General features: G+C 46.3%; 1 protein-coding gene across 14 annotated transcripts in view; it reads left to right on the top strand.

The window, feature by feature from the left end:
- The first annotated feature begins 6,201 nt into the window (after positions 1 to 6,201).
- The window catches only part of LOC130536852 (pleckstrin homology domain-containing family A member 5-like), a 46,937-nt gene continuing 37,773 nt past the window's right edge, over positions 6,202 to 15,365 (top strand). For 2 of the 14 annotated variants that reach the window (XM_057053058.1, XM_057053057.1), the window contains exons 1-3: positions 6,202 to 6,903; positions 7,015 to 7,091; positions 8,373 to 8,430. In XM_057053058.1, the coding sequence (XP_056909038.1) occupies positions 6,680 to 6,903; positions 7,015 to 7,091; positions 8,373 to 8,430 (359 nt within the window). In that variant the 5' untranslated portion in view covers positions 6,202 to 6,679. The remainder of the gene's footprint in view (positions 6,904 to 7,014; positions 7,092 to 8,372; positions 8,431 to 15,365) is intronic. The other 12 variants (XM_057053069.1, XM_057053065.1, XM_057053059.1 and 9 more) reach the window with 12 other exon arrangements.

The following is a 15,365-nucleotide window of genomic DNA, read 5'->3' as shown; positions in this document are numbered from 1 at the left end:
TGCTGTTCCCTAGATCAGCTCATGGAGTGGATAGAAAGTTGAACCGCTGCCCATTTTGTTGCCCACTCTGGAGCATCTACTAATTAGTCAGTTGCTTGGCAACCTCCAGGCTGTAATTAATAGCAAACAGGTGAAACACCTGTTATGACAGTCAGAGTACGCTCAATCAAGGCCTCTCTTATTAGCTTGTAGTAGAATGGAGTGTGGCAGGGCCATTTATATACGTACTCTCAGGATCAGGAGGTGCAGCCAGCCGGGAATCTGTTGTAAATAAACAACAATAAACAATTTTCCAGCAGCATCAGATCACACACATCCTGCATTGTAGTGAAATGGAAAGCATATGAAACATTTATCCTGGCAGAGTTAAGATAAACCGAGGTGATCTGTAGCATTGTAAATGTTCCCTTGTGCCCTCTCTTCTCATTTAATCAGAGCTAACAAACATGGGTTTCCGGGCGCTACCTCCAGCTGGCACAGAGCCGTGTCCCCGAATCCTCGAGGAACTTGTGTGTCTGCAGGAACAGGACAGATCTCCAGGTAATCCTCCTGTTGGGTGTGTCTCAGATGGTCAAGGTGACGTCTGTCTGTCTGTCTGTCTGTCTGTAGAGAAGGATGTAAACAGACGCCCGTCGTAAAACACTCCAGCCGGCTGCTTTCAAACAGTTTCAAGACTAATATAGAAATGATTCACCCTTTCGACTGTCATGCGATCTCTGCATTTGCTGCCTCTTTCTTTATTAAACCCGATGTGTGCCAAATAAATTTGCCGCATTTGATCTTTTCCTTACATCTAAATTTATGTTTCTCAAAATGTGCCATTCCCTTTTTTGGTCTCTTTCATATCCTCGCTGTGAGACGTGATGTTTGAATAGTGCCCGTGATGCTCGCTATTCTCTTAGAGACTCATTTAGCCCAGCTGGATACGTATACCAATTGCTTATCACAGCATTCATGATTTGCAAATGAGGTATTAAGGGCCCAATTTTGCATTCAATTCCAAATCCTGCTATCACTTCTTTAGAGGGAGTTTTCTGTCTGATTACATGGCAGTATGGCTTCATGCTCTGTGGTGCTTATTTCAGTGTTGTCATGCATCAGCTGCAGTAACATTTGCTGTTTATTGTGGATCGATGTAAACTGTCGAAAGACTCTGCAGCCTAATGTTTGTGGCATCCCTTTATGTGCCGTCACTATCCAGCTCTCCATATTGGGAGGATTATGCTGAATCAAAAGGCGTCTTTGGTTCAAGGAATTATGGTTTGATATGCACGTAAGGGAATGGGAAGAGGCTGGTACGCAGAAACGCATTCAGGGAGTTTTCTTTGGCAACGATCTATCATCGTCCTATAAAAATTCCTTGCCTATGTGCTCTTTGTGCTTCACACTCCACTCCATTTGCATTTGGTGTTCCAGTGCAGCTATTTTAGCACAGCTTTATTTTCCCATATCAAAATAGTCTTGTGCCCTCCTACCAGTACTCCCAGTGTGAGAGCAACCGGAGGCCAGACATGGGACAGACGAATACAACACAGCGTGTAAACATCCTACGTGGGGGGCATCTATGCTCCTGCTGCAGGCTGCAACACACACACACACACACACACACAGGCGGTGCTGAATTAATGCAGTAATGACAGGTTAGAAGACAGGCAGAAGACAGGTTAGAAGACAGTTTAGAAGACAGGCAGAAGACAGGTTAGTCTAGCTGTGATCATCCATCCATCCATCCATCCTTGGCTCTTAGACTTTGTTGTCCTTTATTTACATTTCTTCTGGGCTGTGGTGAATCTGAGCCATCCTACCAAGAATGCACTGATCAACTGCCTTCCTGCAACAAGAGAAACAGAAGGAGGGAAGAGGTGTGCAGCTTGTGAGCTCGTCGGCGTGTTCTTTGGTGCGAATCCATACCTGATCTGGTGTGTGTCTGCTTTTGTGTCTGCTAGTGAAAACCTGTGCTCTGTAACGCCGTGACGGTTCCAACATTCAAGAGCTTTTCCTTCCTCCTCCCTCCTCTCTACCTGTGTGAGGTCAGGGTAGCTTCGTATCATCCAGCCTCCATTTGGGATAAGTAGAGAGAATCAATACTTGCCGATGAGGGGAGCTACCAGCAGAAATTCTCCCCCTGCCCGGACTGCTTTGCGTCAGCTCCACGGTGCAGAAAGCAGATGGCTCTGCATACTCAATCATGTTCAGCGACAGGGCGGGTGTAGTGGCCCAGACAATCCCGCCATAGGACTCGGCTGTGCACCACAGACTGACAGATTTACACACATGCGGCAGTGCTCTTTCATAATGGACATCAAGCTTTGCTCACTGAATTATTGTTAGGATTAGCCTGGAATGGAATTGAATCATTATCTTCTCTCTTTCCTGTCAAAAGCAGTAATATCAGTGAATACCAGGATGTTGATATATTGTGCTGCTCTTGACAGAAGAGGGAGCAAATTGAAGTTTCCCACAATCCTTCAGTCCCACTTCCCCATTTAGAGTCATTTTCAGTTCACTTCAGTTGGTTTTTTTTTCTTATTGCTGACACTGGTCGTCTGAGTGTATAACTCATACAGTATGGCTATAATGAACGCTGGACGCTGACTCAGCACAGCATGCAATCTGCTGCATAAGCAAAATACACAATAGTGTCATCAGTATACATCAGGAGATCCATCATGAGATTTAGCTCAAGTTAATCACGTCAGTCAGAGTCAGCTGTTAATGAGAGCGTGGTCTGATATTAAATCCAGAAGCTAATGATTGGATTTAAATCAAGGTGTCAATTTTAAGGTGTTTATGACCTGAAGTATGGAATTAAATTGTGTTTTCCCTATGCGAACTTGTAATCTCTGTCCTTATTATCTTCAATGTTTTGAGATTTTGTATTGGCTACAGATGGAGAGTTCTACAAAGAGTTCTGTCAAGACATTACTCAGGTTTTCTTATAGATAATTGGTGATAAAACAGAACATTCTACTGGCTTATCAGCATTATTGGTGACCACAGAAATCTTCTGACTATGAGCCAATTTAAAAGCTCCTCTCAATCAGGATGGGACTAAAACATTAACCGAACTTTGATTCTGCAGCATTGTTGCAGCTCGTGCTGCTCTGACCTTGAGTTTGAACGACGCCAAGCTGAAAATAGCCCCAAGCAGAGCAGATGTTCATACATAAATATGTGTACTGGGATGTCAAAGGCGAGGTCATACGTCTTGCTTCCTTCCCTTCTTTTGGTTCAAACTTTTTTTTACATAATTAATTACTTTGAAGGTTACTTAATTTGAGATGGACGATGAGCTGCCTTCTGTTACCAAAGAGAGCCGCCGGCTGACACTGAAGTCATCAGGACCCTTTAGGTGATTTAGTGTTTACTGCGACATGTGAAAGTGACTTATTTTATATTTGATTTATTTGGAAAAATCACTGTTACACTTGAGGATTCAAGCCATCTGACCCAAAGTTTTATTCCAGGACTTGAGGCTCCCATGACACCGGCGGGCCTGTGAGGTTGCTCATGACTTGTTGTCACACTGCTCCTCTTTCCCATCATACACAGGATGTGTGTCAACAGGGGAGGACGCCAAGCTGACATTTCCCTCTGCGGTTGTTATGTTGTTGTTCTTGTTGTATCCTTAGCCTCTTTTTTAAGTAAGAAATAAAGTTTCTTCCTCCATGACACTGTATTTCACCACCCCGACGAGTGTGGGGGAATTTGACTCGCCACCGGATAATCCCGCCTTTGAAACAGCCCAAAGTAGTTCTGCTAAAACTGATCTATAATGTTCCACTTAAGCATGCACACGCTGCTGGGTGGAAGCAAAGCCTTGCCCTTGTGAAGATGAAACCAAGAGGTTGGATTTATGGCATCAGCAGAAGCGATGAGCTGTAATCAGCACTGCGTGTTTGGGGGGGCACATCAGCGCCAGGCCGCACAACAGAGCGACCCTCCAACCTGATCCAGCTCCTGACAAACTGGCCAATCTCATCTAATAATCTTCTCCATTACTTAAATGAAAGGGTTGGGGGTTTTGACTAATGGTGCGAGCCGCAATCAATAGAGAGCCACTCAAGTCATGTGCGAAAGATTAAAGTGAGTCTTTCACAGCAGACTTGCTCGCTAAGCACAAATAGCCATTAATAAAGCGGTTTATGATGCTGACAGAAGGATGCACGTTCATTATTAATACCGAGGGGGCTCTAAACAGCGCCTGCTGGAAGGCCAGATTATGATATTTAGAAAGGAAGTTGATGTCTTTCTGATGCCTGTCCAGCATAAGAAGAAGAAAAGGATGTGCAGAAGCCAAGAATGACAACATTGAATCCAGAAGTTGTGTCATTTCTATACACGTGCCGCGATTTGGATAAATATGTGTAGAAGCCTCTAGCAGAGAAGGGCCTACCTCATACTTAAAGACAGACACAAGGCTGCTGCTAAGCTCCTAGCACAAAAAAAGGGCTCAGACAGCTGTTTGATAATGCGCAGTCATTAATTATATTCGGATGCCTCCAGTCTAGCCTCTGTCGCCGAGGAGAGAACCTTTATCTTTCCTCGCACGGAGGAATTATGTAAGAATGCATTGCACAATCCCAGAGCCCCGTGCACTTCATAATGATTCGCTCTCACTTCCGTATTCAAACGCTCCTCCTTAGGACATGATTTAATATTTTTGGAGGATGAGTCGTGTCTTTGAGGAAGCCTTTGTTCTTCTAATGTTTCTTTTATGTTATTGTAAATTTCACATCTATTTCAGAATCACTAGGGCTTTGCATCACATCAAGACAGCTCGTGGCTCAGAGGATAGGAATGGGGCTGTGACCGGAGGGTTGCCAGTTCAAATCCCAAGACTGAGGTGGCCCTTAGCAAGGCACCCCAACTCCAATACTCCCCTGGTGCGGAGAATAGGGATGGGCCAATTGCAGAGGTCAAACTCACTAACAGTAATTGGTATGTGTGCAAATATTATTCCTTCTAATCCAACAGTCTCAGTTAAGTAGATCTCAGAGAAACCGGCCGCTGTCTTCTGTTGAATCGCTTTGATCAATCACTGTTCCACATGTTTACAGACTCAGACGTCCTCCTCGAGCGCCTCTTCTATGTAGGAAAACAAACATCTGGCTCTTGTGTTGAGCCAGCGAATTATTTGATGACGTTGCTGCACCACAGTGAGGAGGCTATCGTGGTCCTGCAGACGTGGGCTTTAACTTAGCCGCACAATAAGAATGCTGTCAGATCCACAGCGCTGGATGCAAATGAGCCCCACTTGTAGCAACGTGCTTATTGCTGCAAAGCTTTTGCTGTTACGTAGATGCTTTTTTTCTTCTAACAGGGAGAAACGGCCCACTACTACTCAAAGGGTAGTAAATTATGAGGCACAAATGCAGTCGTGTCGTCTACCTGACATTCAAATCCCACAGGTGTCCGTCAACATGCAGGTATTGGGATCTAATCCAATTATTTCCACCCAGTGGATCTTATTGTAGAAATCCCTGAAGAGGTCATACCAGTAACCCATCTATTCATTTTAGAATTTAGAAGAGTAATAAAACTGTTTGACACGCTTTTGTGCACATTGGTCAACTACAGCAAACGGTTATCATCTTCGATTGCCTGGCAGGTGCATTGGCCAATGCTCAATGCACCACCAATACTCTCGCCAGTCAGCGATGAACGAAGGGTTAATATCCAACCCTCTGACTGCTGCCTGCGCTGTTATAGAAAGTGGATGACCTGGCATTTAGTAGATACATTCAGTTCCCACCATCCTCGTCAGCTGCCTCAAAAACAGCAGCTTACCATGTGTCCAGAAGACAATGGGTCACATTGCCAGCAAAACAGCCCGGCCATGGTGGTGTTGGATGACTTGTCTTTGTATGGCCTGAAAGGCTGACGCTGCAGTTTCACAGCACAATGACAGAGAGGCGGAGACCAAGACCTAATAGTGAAGCTCAGTAGGGCCTTATGCATTGGGTGAGGTTGATTAGTTTAAATATAATTGTAACTCCTACATCTGGGATTGGATGGATCCTTTTTGCCAGCCCATGGAGGGATCTTTCCCATGAAGTGTTTGAGGAGTCAGGGCCAGATAATACTGAATAGAATAATCAAAACCAGAGCAATAAATAACCGTGTTTACTGCATGACAGCCAGATGTTAATGGATGACAAACAGTCTTGTTGTCCAGTGTGGGAGTGATAAAGGAATTGGTGTCAAAGGTCAATATAAAAACCAAAAATAAAAAAAACCAGCCCAAAAGTGGCACATTCAGATTTTTCTTGTAGAAGAATGTTTTGGTTTCCTTTGTGGGGGTGTCAAGTCCTCTCGAGTAAATCAACAGTGTCAAGGTTGTTCAAGATAAGGACTATAAACACTGACACAATATAAAACAGGGTTTTCCAGATTATCCTTTGGCACCTCCTTAGTTTTGCTGCCTGGCGTCATTATGGGAAAAACATACACCGCATGGGTTCCAGCAGATCAATTTTTGCCCAGGGGCTTCCTGGCAGGTTAATCCTGCCCTGCCCCTGCTGTTGTACATCCTTCCGATTCTTGTCTTTGTTCAGAATAATCGTTATCAGCGACCACACAAAAGGCAAGAATCCACCAGCCTGCAGAAAACCCGCGACAACAGCGGGGAAAAGTTTCCAGGACACGAAGACAGTTTGATGTGTGAACGAACTGCCTCATGACGGGGACTGTTGCCCTGCCCTGTGGACTCCTACCCCCTGCGCTCTCCATCCGCCGTTGCCAGGGTTTCCGTGTACGCGCCGCCAGCGCGAGAGCGGAGCCGCGCGGCTGTCCCACAGTCTCAGCAGTCATGGCGGCGGAACTACAGCCGGAGTGGGCTTCTTCTCTGCCTCCTTCCTGGAGTTACGGGGTTACTCGGGACGGACGGCTCTTCTTCATTAAGTAATTACCCCGCTATGGACCGCGGCTCCGGTCGTTTCTGCCCGTTTCGCCTTCGCGGTGGTGGGAAAGCGAGGCGCCAAAATGAATGATTCTCCCCTCCTCTCTCAACAGCGAAGAAGCCAAGAGTACGACCTGGCTGCACCCAGGCAGCGGGGAGGCGGCGCTGACCGGGCACAGGACAACCCCGGGTAAGGTGTCGCTCCGCGGGGGGTCAGGTTCGGCTCGTGTGTCTCTTCTTGTTCGCCGTCACCTGCCGCGGCTCGGTCCTGGGGGGGCGGCTGTGACAGCGGTGGGAGCGGGCTTCGGTGGCCCCTGTGGCCCCCTCACGCCCACCTCGGATGCCCCCCAGACTAATCCAGGAACATGACGGAGGAAGTTGACTTTTACTCGGCATGAATAGATAAATACATGTCGCAACGGCGCTGTCCTCTGACAGTGTCTTCGGTGGACATGCGATGGTAGGGGGACTTCTTGAGTGTCCTCTCAGCGGACACATCAGGTTGCACAGCTGGACACATCTGGGCTTGTGCACAGTGGTGCCTATATGATGCCAGCGTTTGCTCCAGATTAAGGATAAATGTCTGGGTTTTCAGGACATTTTGAATGATGGTTTTTGATGATTTTTTGGTTCAGTTCCCACTTGTATGGGTTGCTTCATCTTTGTCTCTGTGGCCCAATATTCTTGCCAATATTCTTTTCATAGTTATTTTATTTTTCAAGATTTGAGAAAGTTTCTTTCACATTGGTTCTATTTTTAATTTTTTCTAACATGAATTGAAACTTGAAAAACTGTGGCTTAAAGCTTGAACTCCAAACTGCAATACAGGTTATATATATAAAATAAAAGTATTAAAAGAGTAATGAAAGGGTTGGGGGTTGTGAGAGTATTAACACTTTTCATCCCTTAACCCCCCAGGCCAATATTTAATGTCAATATTGGGCTGAAATCCTGCAGACTGCTTTAACTTTCCGGGTGTTTCTGGAGGTTAACGTTGAATCTGCCCCCAGTGTGACGTTACAGGTGCGTGCACAAAGTGCACGTGATATTTTGAATGAGTCTACCAATACTGACTGTTTGGTCAGTGCCTGGCTGGAAATGTAATGATATTTAAGCCAGGCTTCTCCTTAAGTTTTCATTTATAGTCCTTCTTGGCTTTATTTGTATTAAAGCCCGGCGAAAGTTACAGGAGTATTTCCCATAGTTGAGCATTCTTTAAGTTATTGAAGGAAGTTATTAAAGTTTATGACATTCTTTATAGAAAATATCTCAAAATGACTGGAGCCTTGCTTTGAAGATGCAGTTTGATGAGGCTTTATTTATCTGATGTAACATTTTAATGAACATGTTTTTGAATATGCGTTTGATTGTGCAGCCTGACAGCTGGGAAGCATCACACGTTATTTACCACACATCTGCTTGTCCCACCAGTTTGCACTCACGTTTTTTCTCCGCTGTACCTCTTTAATAGACCTGCCCACTGGATGGGAAGAAGGATATACTTTTGAAGGTGCACGTTGCTTTATCAAGTAAGTTTAACACCCGCCCTCCCCACACGTCCATCGTGACACCAAAACCTATTTACAAGTCTTTTGAATTTGAAGCACTTCCTCTTCCTGTATCATCAGAAATCATGCATAATTGTGCAGGATTAAAATATCTGTGGATTTCAAGTCTTCACTTCCCAAAGTTGTCAGAAAAATGCTCACTTTAAAATACTGTCTGGGGATAATTGTGGAACCTTTGCTCACAGGTTCTGCGCTGCAGAAGTGGACCACAAAAGTTAATGATTACTCGGAAATATTGAGCAAATAGCAGGCGGACACGGGCAAAGTGTGGTGGCGCGTTCTTGTTATTTATTCAGACCTATTCTGTTTCTGAGCTGAGCTGGAGAGTTCGGAAGAGCTTCTTTTTTAATGAAATTTAACTTAAAAAAAGTCAATAGCACTGACCTCCAGCTTTGGATAGACGCGGCCCACTTCCTGTTTAAACTGACACATCTTAAGTCAATGTTGGAAACCATTTCAGAGGCACATGCTAAATTTGTTCCGTTTGAACGTGTCACCCTCTCCCCTGGGGGTGGGTAGGAGAGAGGGTGACACACTGCATCCCCCTGCTCCATCACAACAGCTTGTGTCCCCGGTTTATAACCGGGATTTGCGGAAATAAATGATTTGTTGCCGACGTAACGTCAGCGCTGCACTAGCGCATTGCTCAGTGATCAGGGCTGTCGCTCGGCGCCGATTCATCATCTGTCCTTTATGATGTTTTAAATCCAAGGATTTGAGTTAAAACATGTTGTATCGCTTGTCTTATTGAAAGCGACTGAATTTCTCTGCTGGAATCCACCGGTGCTTCTTTACGGTTGAAGGAGCTGCGATACCGAGCCTATAAATTTCATATATTATGCCATATTATCCTCACTGAATCCTCTCCGTGTCTTTGAACTCCTCATGAATTTTAAGTGCTCTGTGTGGCAGTTACCCAGAGAGTGAGTCTGGAAGGCGTTTTTTTATTTTTATTTTTTAAATTCCAGCATTATATCACAGCCTGCAAGTGCAAAAACAGATTTTGGGGACCTTATTCATTAGTGGATCATTGTGATTCAGGCACAGTTCTGTGGTGTGGGGCTGTTTTTGACTCGCCAATACATCATGCTGTATCATACTTGTGTTTTAAAATCAGCCCAGCTGCTCCTGCAGGCAAAGCATGAAAGATATGATGAGGATGATGATCAAAGAGGGTCAATATATCTGTAATGATCACTTTAATGGGCAGGAATATTTGCATCGATAGATGTTAATGGTGCCGGAGGACATGCGACATGCAGTTGCTGGTTGGATGACTGACACATACTGTAAAAATATGAGGCATTCTTCTTATTTTAGTGCCCGAATGGCCACTAACTTTAACAGTGCAGAGCTCCAAGCAGCAGTTGGTGGCTGCTCCGTCTGTCTGGCTGCCGTGCTGCTGATTTGAGCCATATGTTGGTTCACACAGCAATGCTCAGTCAAGAGAAGCCACTGTTAAGTAAGCTCAACCGCTCTCACATATTCGATTTGTGCTCCTATAGGAGACACATTAAGCGTGTAACTGTATGAAAGCATGCTCAGCAGGGTGACTGCGTGTCTGACCGGCTCAGGTTTCCAGACATGTGAGGAATCACCCTGAAAGCCTGCATAACCCAAGAGACTGTCAGTTGTTTCGGTTTGTTTTTACATCATTTTGGCTGGGGTATATTCGCTGCCTGTGTTGACGGGTTTGTGTGATATTTGGCTGAGGAGAAGCTGCCAATTCAAATGATCATTAAACATGATTAGCCTGACGTCAGCAAGTGCACACAAGTGACTCACGAGCTGGATAATCTTTGGTTTATTCATTTACTCCTGAGGTCGCTGTCTCTTTTCCGCGTTCTCCACGTACCGTGGCGTGCGTCTCGGCCCCTGCCGCGGTCACACAGCGTGAGCATTGAGTATCGGCTCGTCCTTTCAGGCTGCCTCTGTGTTTGAGAGGAGAGGAGGTGCAGAATTTCAGCGTGCACGAGAGGCGTGCCCCTGTGCAGAATGGGATTGTTTTATGTTGCTGCGAGTTTTGAATGGCTGAAGGTCAGCGCAGGAGTTGATTCAATCACTCAGGTTTTACTGCTCTCAGAGCACAGCCAACACCCTCCCCCTTTGTTTCCGGGGTTTCCTGGTGGCCGGAAGCCGATCGTAAATGCCAGAAGTTTAGGGAATAATTACGCGCTGCTGCCATAAAATGAGAGGTTTCGCAGCATTTGCATGTTAATGTCGATGCCAACCTGTTGTAAATTTGTTGCACTGCCGACTGCTCCTGCAGCTTTTGCCCTTTTCTCCATCGTTGTATTCGTGGTTTGTATTTTGGAGGCTGAATGTGGCTTCTGAAGAGACAATAAATCCACCCACCACATCTTAGCGGCTGAAATTGAGGAGGATCGTGGAGAAACACGGGTCTTGTCAGCGTATTTTGTTGTGTGCAGGCTCAGATAATAACGTATGGGGTAATAGAACCTGCGCAAAGGAACAGAAGCAGCTTCATTTCTGTGATGCTGCAGACGGATTCAAACAGAATCCTGTTGTGGAGGCAGCATTACAGCATGTACAGCCAAACTATTAAGCAGGTATTTACCCAACAGTCCTGTTCTTCCTTGTCCTGGATCTACAAAAATGTCCAGCAGCCAAGCAGAGAGAAGTGGCCGTTCGGCTGGTTCGTGGTTCTGACTTTATTAGACTGTTTCCATAACGGTGCCATCTGGCCGCTTTAGGTTTTTATCTCTGCAGCCTGTAATCCCACATTTTCCCACTCCTGCATCATTTGAACAAGATGCCCAGAAAATCACTTCGTTAGATGAATGACTTTTATCAAATGTTTGTGCTTTAGCGTGCGCTGATGACGAATCTGGTACCTGTTAGTGGTGACAGCGTGTTTCTGGCTGCGTGGCCGGGCGCTCGTCAATCTTTAACCTGCCAACATCCTGTCAGCATCCTTCGATGGGTGATTTGCTATTTTCCCGTCCACTTTGGTCCAACATGCGGGACGAAATATGAACGCTGTAGCAGTGTAGTCTGCCTTCGTTGGACGGTTCCATTTTAACTGCTGCATAATTCATCAAGAAATCACCGTCAAAAGAGACTCTGGCAATTATGAGCGGAGCTCTTGAGATGCTGACTTGTATTGTTGCTGTCCAAAGGCTGGCAGAGCATTTAAATGCATCTTTATAGCGTTACAGAAATTAGTTTCACTAATTATACTTATTCAAAGTGTTATTAAAGTGGCTCATTGCTCACAAAGTAATTTATACTGCTGTAATTCACACGTCTTGATGCCCCCAAACTGTTGTAAAGATATCTAAAAGTGCAGTAAATTGACCTGTTGCTGGAATTTAGCAGCAATATTGTTCTTTTCTTGCGTCACCTCTGCAGTTCCAGAGGCTTCAGACTCTGACACTTAAGGGCATCCGTCTGGTTAAGCGTCTTATCAGAGATCTGAGAATGGATTAGCATGTCACGGGCTTCAAGATCGGGCGGATTTGTTTTCATTTTCATGAGCAGACCCTCAGCCAAAGTGAATGACAATCCCAGATTCCAGAGAAGAGTCTGAGATTCCCGCTCACCTCCTCCCTCCTTTCACACGCCTGCTTCGAGTTGGCTGTCGCTGGGCCTCAAATGTAGAGAAGCGGCAGCTCCCACGAACTGTCAGCCGCGCCGTCGTGACAGATTTGAAAGGTTCTCCCGTCTCTGCAGGCAGTAATCTGTGCTCCTGTCTGGGCTTATGTCAAACGGGATTACGTAACAGTGAAAATCCAGTCATAACAGGGGAAGACCAGACGAGGTAAAACTCCTTTGTACCCTGATAAAATAAAGCGCAAAATAATCCCATAAGCAGTGATTTTATTTAAATCAAACTTGATCGGGCGATGTGCCTGATGTGTATTTAGTGGAGCATCATTTGAGGAGTTGGCTCAGTGTTTAAACCCCAGTTCACCATTATCTCCTTCCATTTACTCCTAATCAGGCTGAGGATGCAGGCACAGGAAAAGAACACGGAGTCCACAAGGAAAGTGCCAGAATCAGAGCTAGCACTGGCTGCTAGCCGCTGCTACATACAGAGCAACAAAGTGGAACAGCCCCTGGCCTCAAAGGGGTCTGGTGGCTGACTCAATAACTGTCTATGCTCCAGCCTGTGTGTGTGTGTGTGTGTGTGTGTGTGTGTGTGTGTGTGTGTGTGTGTGTGTGGTGCTTGTGATGTGATTTAAGAAAACTAAAGTATAATTTCAGCCTCTTGCCCTATATCTGGGTCACCTGACATCTGCTATCACTGCAAGGAAAGTGTGTATGTGGTGCGTTTGGATGCAGAACATATGTGGCCCTCTGATGTCTGCAGCTGCCCCGGGTGCTGATTAAGGCCCAGTTGCTGCTGAGGATGATGCTCTGCTGCTGCTCTGCTGCTGCTTGCTGCTTATGCTGCTGCTGCTGCTGCTCTGCTGATGCTCTGCTGCTGCTGCTGCTGCTGCTGCCTGCTGCTGCCTCTGCTGCTGCTCTGCTGCTGAGGATGATGCTCTGCTGCTGCTCTGCTGCTGCTGCTCTGCTGCTGCTGCTCTGCTGATGCTCTGCTGCTGCTGCTGCTCTGCTGATGCTCTGCTGCTGCTGATGCTCTGCTGCTGCTGCTGCTGATGCTCTGCTGCTGCTCTTCTGCTGCTGCTGTGTACTCAGACACATCTTCCAGACTTTAGACACAACCTTTTTGTCAGTCAAAGAAGGCGTTTGTACTGTTTCTTCACCATTAGATCACCGTCCAAACGAGATTTGGGTTTAATTGGTCAGCATGTAGCCTACAGGGTAAATCTGAGGACCAAAAGCCTCTTTGTTGTGTGTGTCTCTGCTTTCCTGCTGACAGAGTGGTTGAACTTGAATATTCCCTCGATTGATCTGCAACCAGACACCGTTTGGTTGGAGGGACAGAATCTTTATGATAAAAACAGGTGTGTCTCAGCTAAAACGCTAAATGTTGGGGCCTGGGATGGAACCTATGACCATCGTACCAGGACCTTTTATGACCTTTTTAGCCTTTATCGGGGTCCTTACAGCACCAGAGTTTTTAAAAAAGAGAGAAAATAATGGTAAACTGTTTGAACAGCGTTATTTTGAAGGTATTGTAAGGTCAAGCTAAGAATTTGCTGGAGCACAAAGACACACAGCTGATGATTAAAGAAAGGTCATTTTGGTTCCTGCAGATTGTGCTCTGACCTTTAGTGGGAACAAACATCATCCAAAGATAGAATCTTTTCGGAGGTTTTTCCCCTCATTTGAAGATTTTGGCCTCTCTTTGTGTAGGTCCTCCAGTGTCTCCCCACGGTCCAAGGACAGAGTCTTGGGATGGATGATGGCTCAGGAATGTGTTTTACAACAAGTAAACAGGGCAATAAATCAATACACCTTAGTGTTGCTAGCTGGTTAGCATGGTGAGGCCTGAAAGGTATCGGTGTGTACACAGGCCTTTGCAGGCTCATAAAATCCTGATTTGACCTTTATTCGGGTCTCTTTAATCAAAAGCATGGTTCTTCTGCCCGTATTCTTCTCGTTCCGGAGGATAATGCACGGCCCAGTTGTTTCCCAGATGGTCCACCATGATTAGAGCATTTGGAAGGAGCCACTCTGGGCAAATCTGTCAGATCTCACAGCTGCCTTAGACTGAGTCTGTCTGCGTCTCCTGTGTGTCCTGTTTCTGTGCTGGTCAGAACCAGGCTGTTCTCACCTGACCCCTGAGCAAAGCATCGGTGAATGCTCGGTCCTTCCGTAAGGGGCTCAAACAGAAGCAGGGACGTCCTGCAGGGTCTCTGAGGTGCGCCTTATTTCACATGTCTCGTTACATCATCGGTCAATGTCCTGTCGTCTGCTGCACTTGTTGCTGCGTCCTGCTGCTCTGCGTCTCCGTGCGCGTTAACCTGCCCTCGTTCGGCCTGTTGCATAGTGGCTCTCCTGTCCTCTCCCACGCTCCCACCCAGGATCCCCGCTTGAGCAAATATTTGAGCCCAGCGCCGAGCCCCTGCTTGGGAAATACATACCTGCTGTGATTGATAAAGCACCACTGGCTTCCTCCCAGGCTTAATGTCGTCCCTGGAGTTACCACGAAAAATGTCCGTCTGTGTGGTCAGAGCGGCACTGAACTCACAAACGCTCCAGACCGCTCTTAAACATCTTGACAACCAAAAAAAAAAAGTTTGTCCAACAAATACAGACTCGTGGAGACGGAACCCAACGAGGTTTTAATCTTTACCTCCCTGTTGAAGGTGCACGTGTAAGCGCCCGCCTCCCACTACTTCCTGTCTGTCCTGCAGGACGTGGCTGCAGCAGCTGGGACGGACGTCCAAACACCCTCTGAGTGTGACCAGGCTGTGTCCCTGTGTGACAGCCTTATTACAGCCTCTCCCTGCACAGGATGCCCCTTCCAGGGTGTGAGGGGGGCGTGTATGGAGGGGCGGTTGTTTAGGCACATCGCACATCGTATGTCTTGATGACGCCGATTGTCCATGTCCATCTATTGTCCATGTCCATGTTGTTTCCTGTTGTGAGTATTTTTAATCGCTCATGTCTCCATGCTCGCTCCGGTTCCATCACCAGATCACCAGTTGTTCTGAAATGTTCCCACGACAGGACATCCCATAGCCTCCCATCAATAATCACAAGTGCTCTGCAGGATGATGCGAACCCTGCCATTACCTCCTCTGCACATTTGTTTTCATTGTTTATTCATGAAGGTGGGGGGCTCATTAGTCTTTAGGTGTGACAGAGAAAATGTGCACTGGCTCTCCCCCAGGCTTGAAATTAACTTTAGCCTACAGACAACGAAGAAGGCGCCATCTCTCTGACCAAGCTGGTGCCTGACACCATTAATTCTGACCTCTGTGAACTGGGAGGAAGCCTTTGATTGGTTGTTTGAGAGCCAA

The sequence above is a fragment of the Takifugu flavidus genome, chromosome 13 (genome assembly GCF_003711565.1).
Source record: "Takifugu flavidus isolate HTHZ2018 chromosome 13, ASM371156v2, whole genome shotgun sequence".
In the NCBI taxonomy this organism is placed as follows: domain Eukaryota; kingdom Metazoa; phylum Chordata; class Actinopteri; order Tetraodontiformes; family Tetraodontidae; genus Takifugu; species Takifugu flavidus.
The sequence above is the reverse complement of the archived record's forward strand: the minus strand, read 5'-3'. Positions and strand labels throughout refer to the sequence as shown.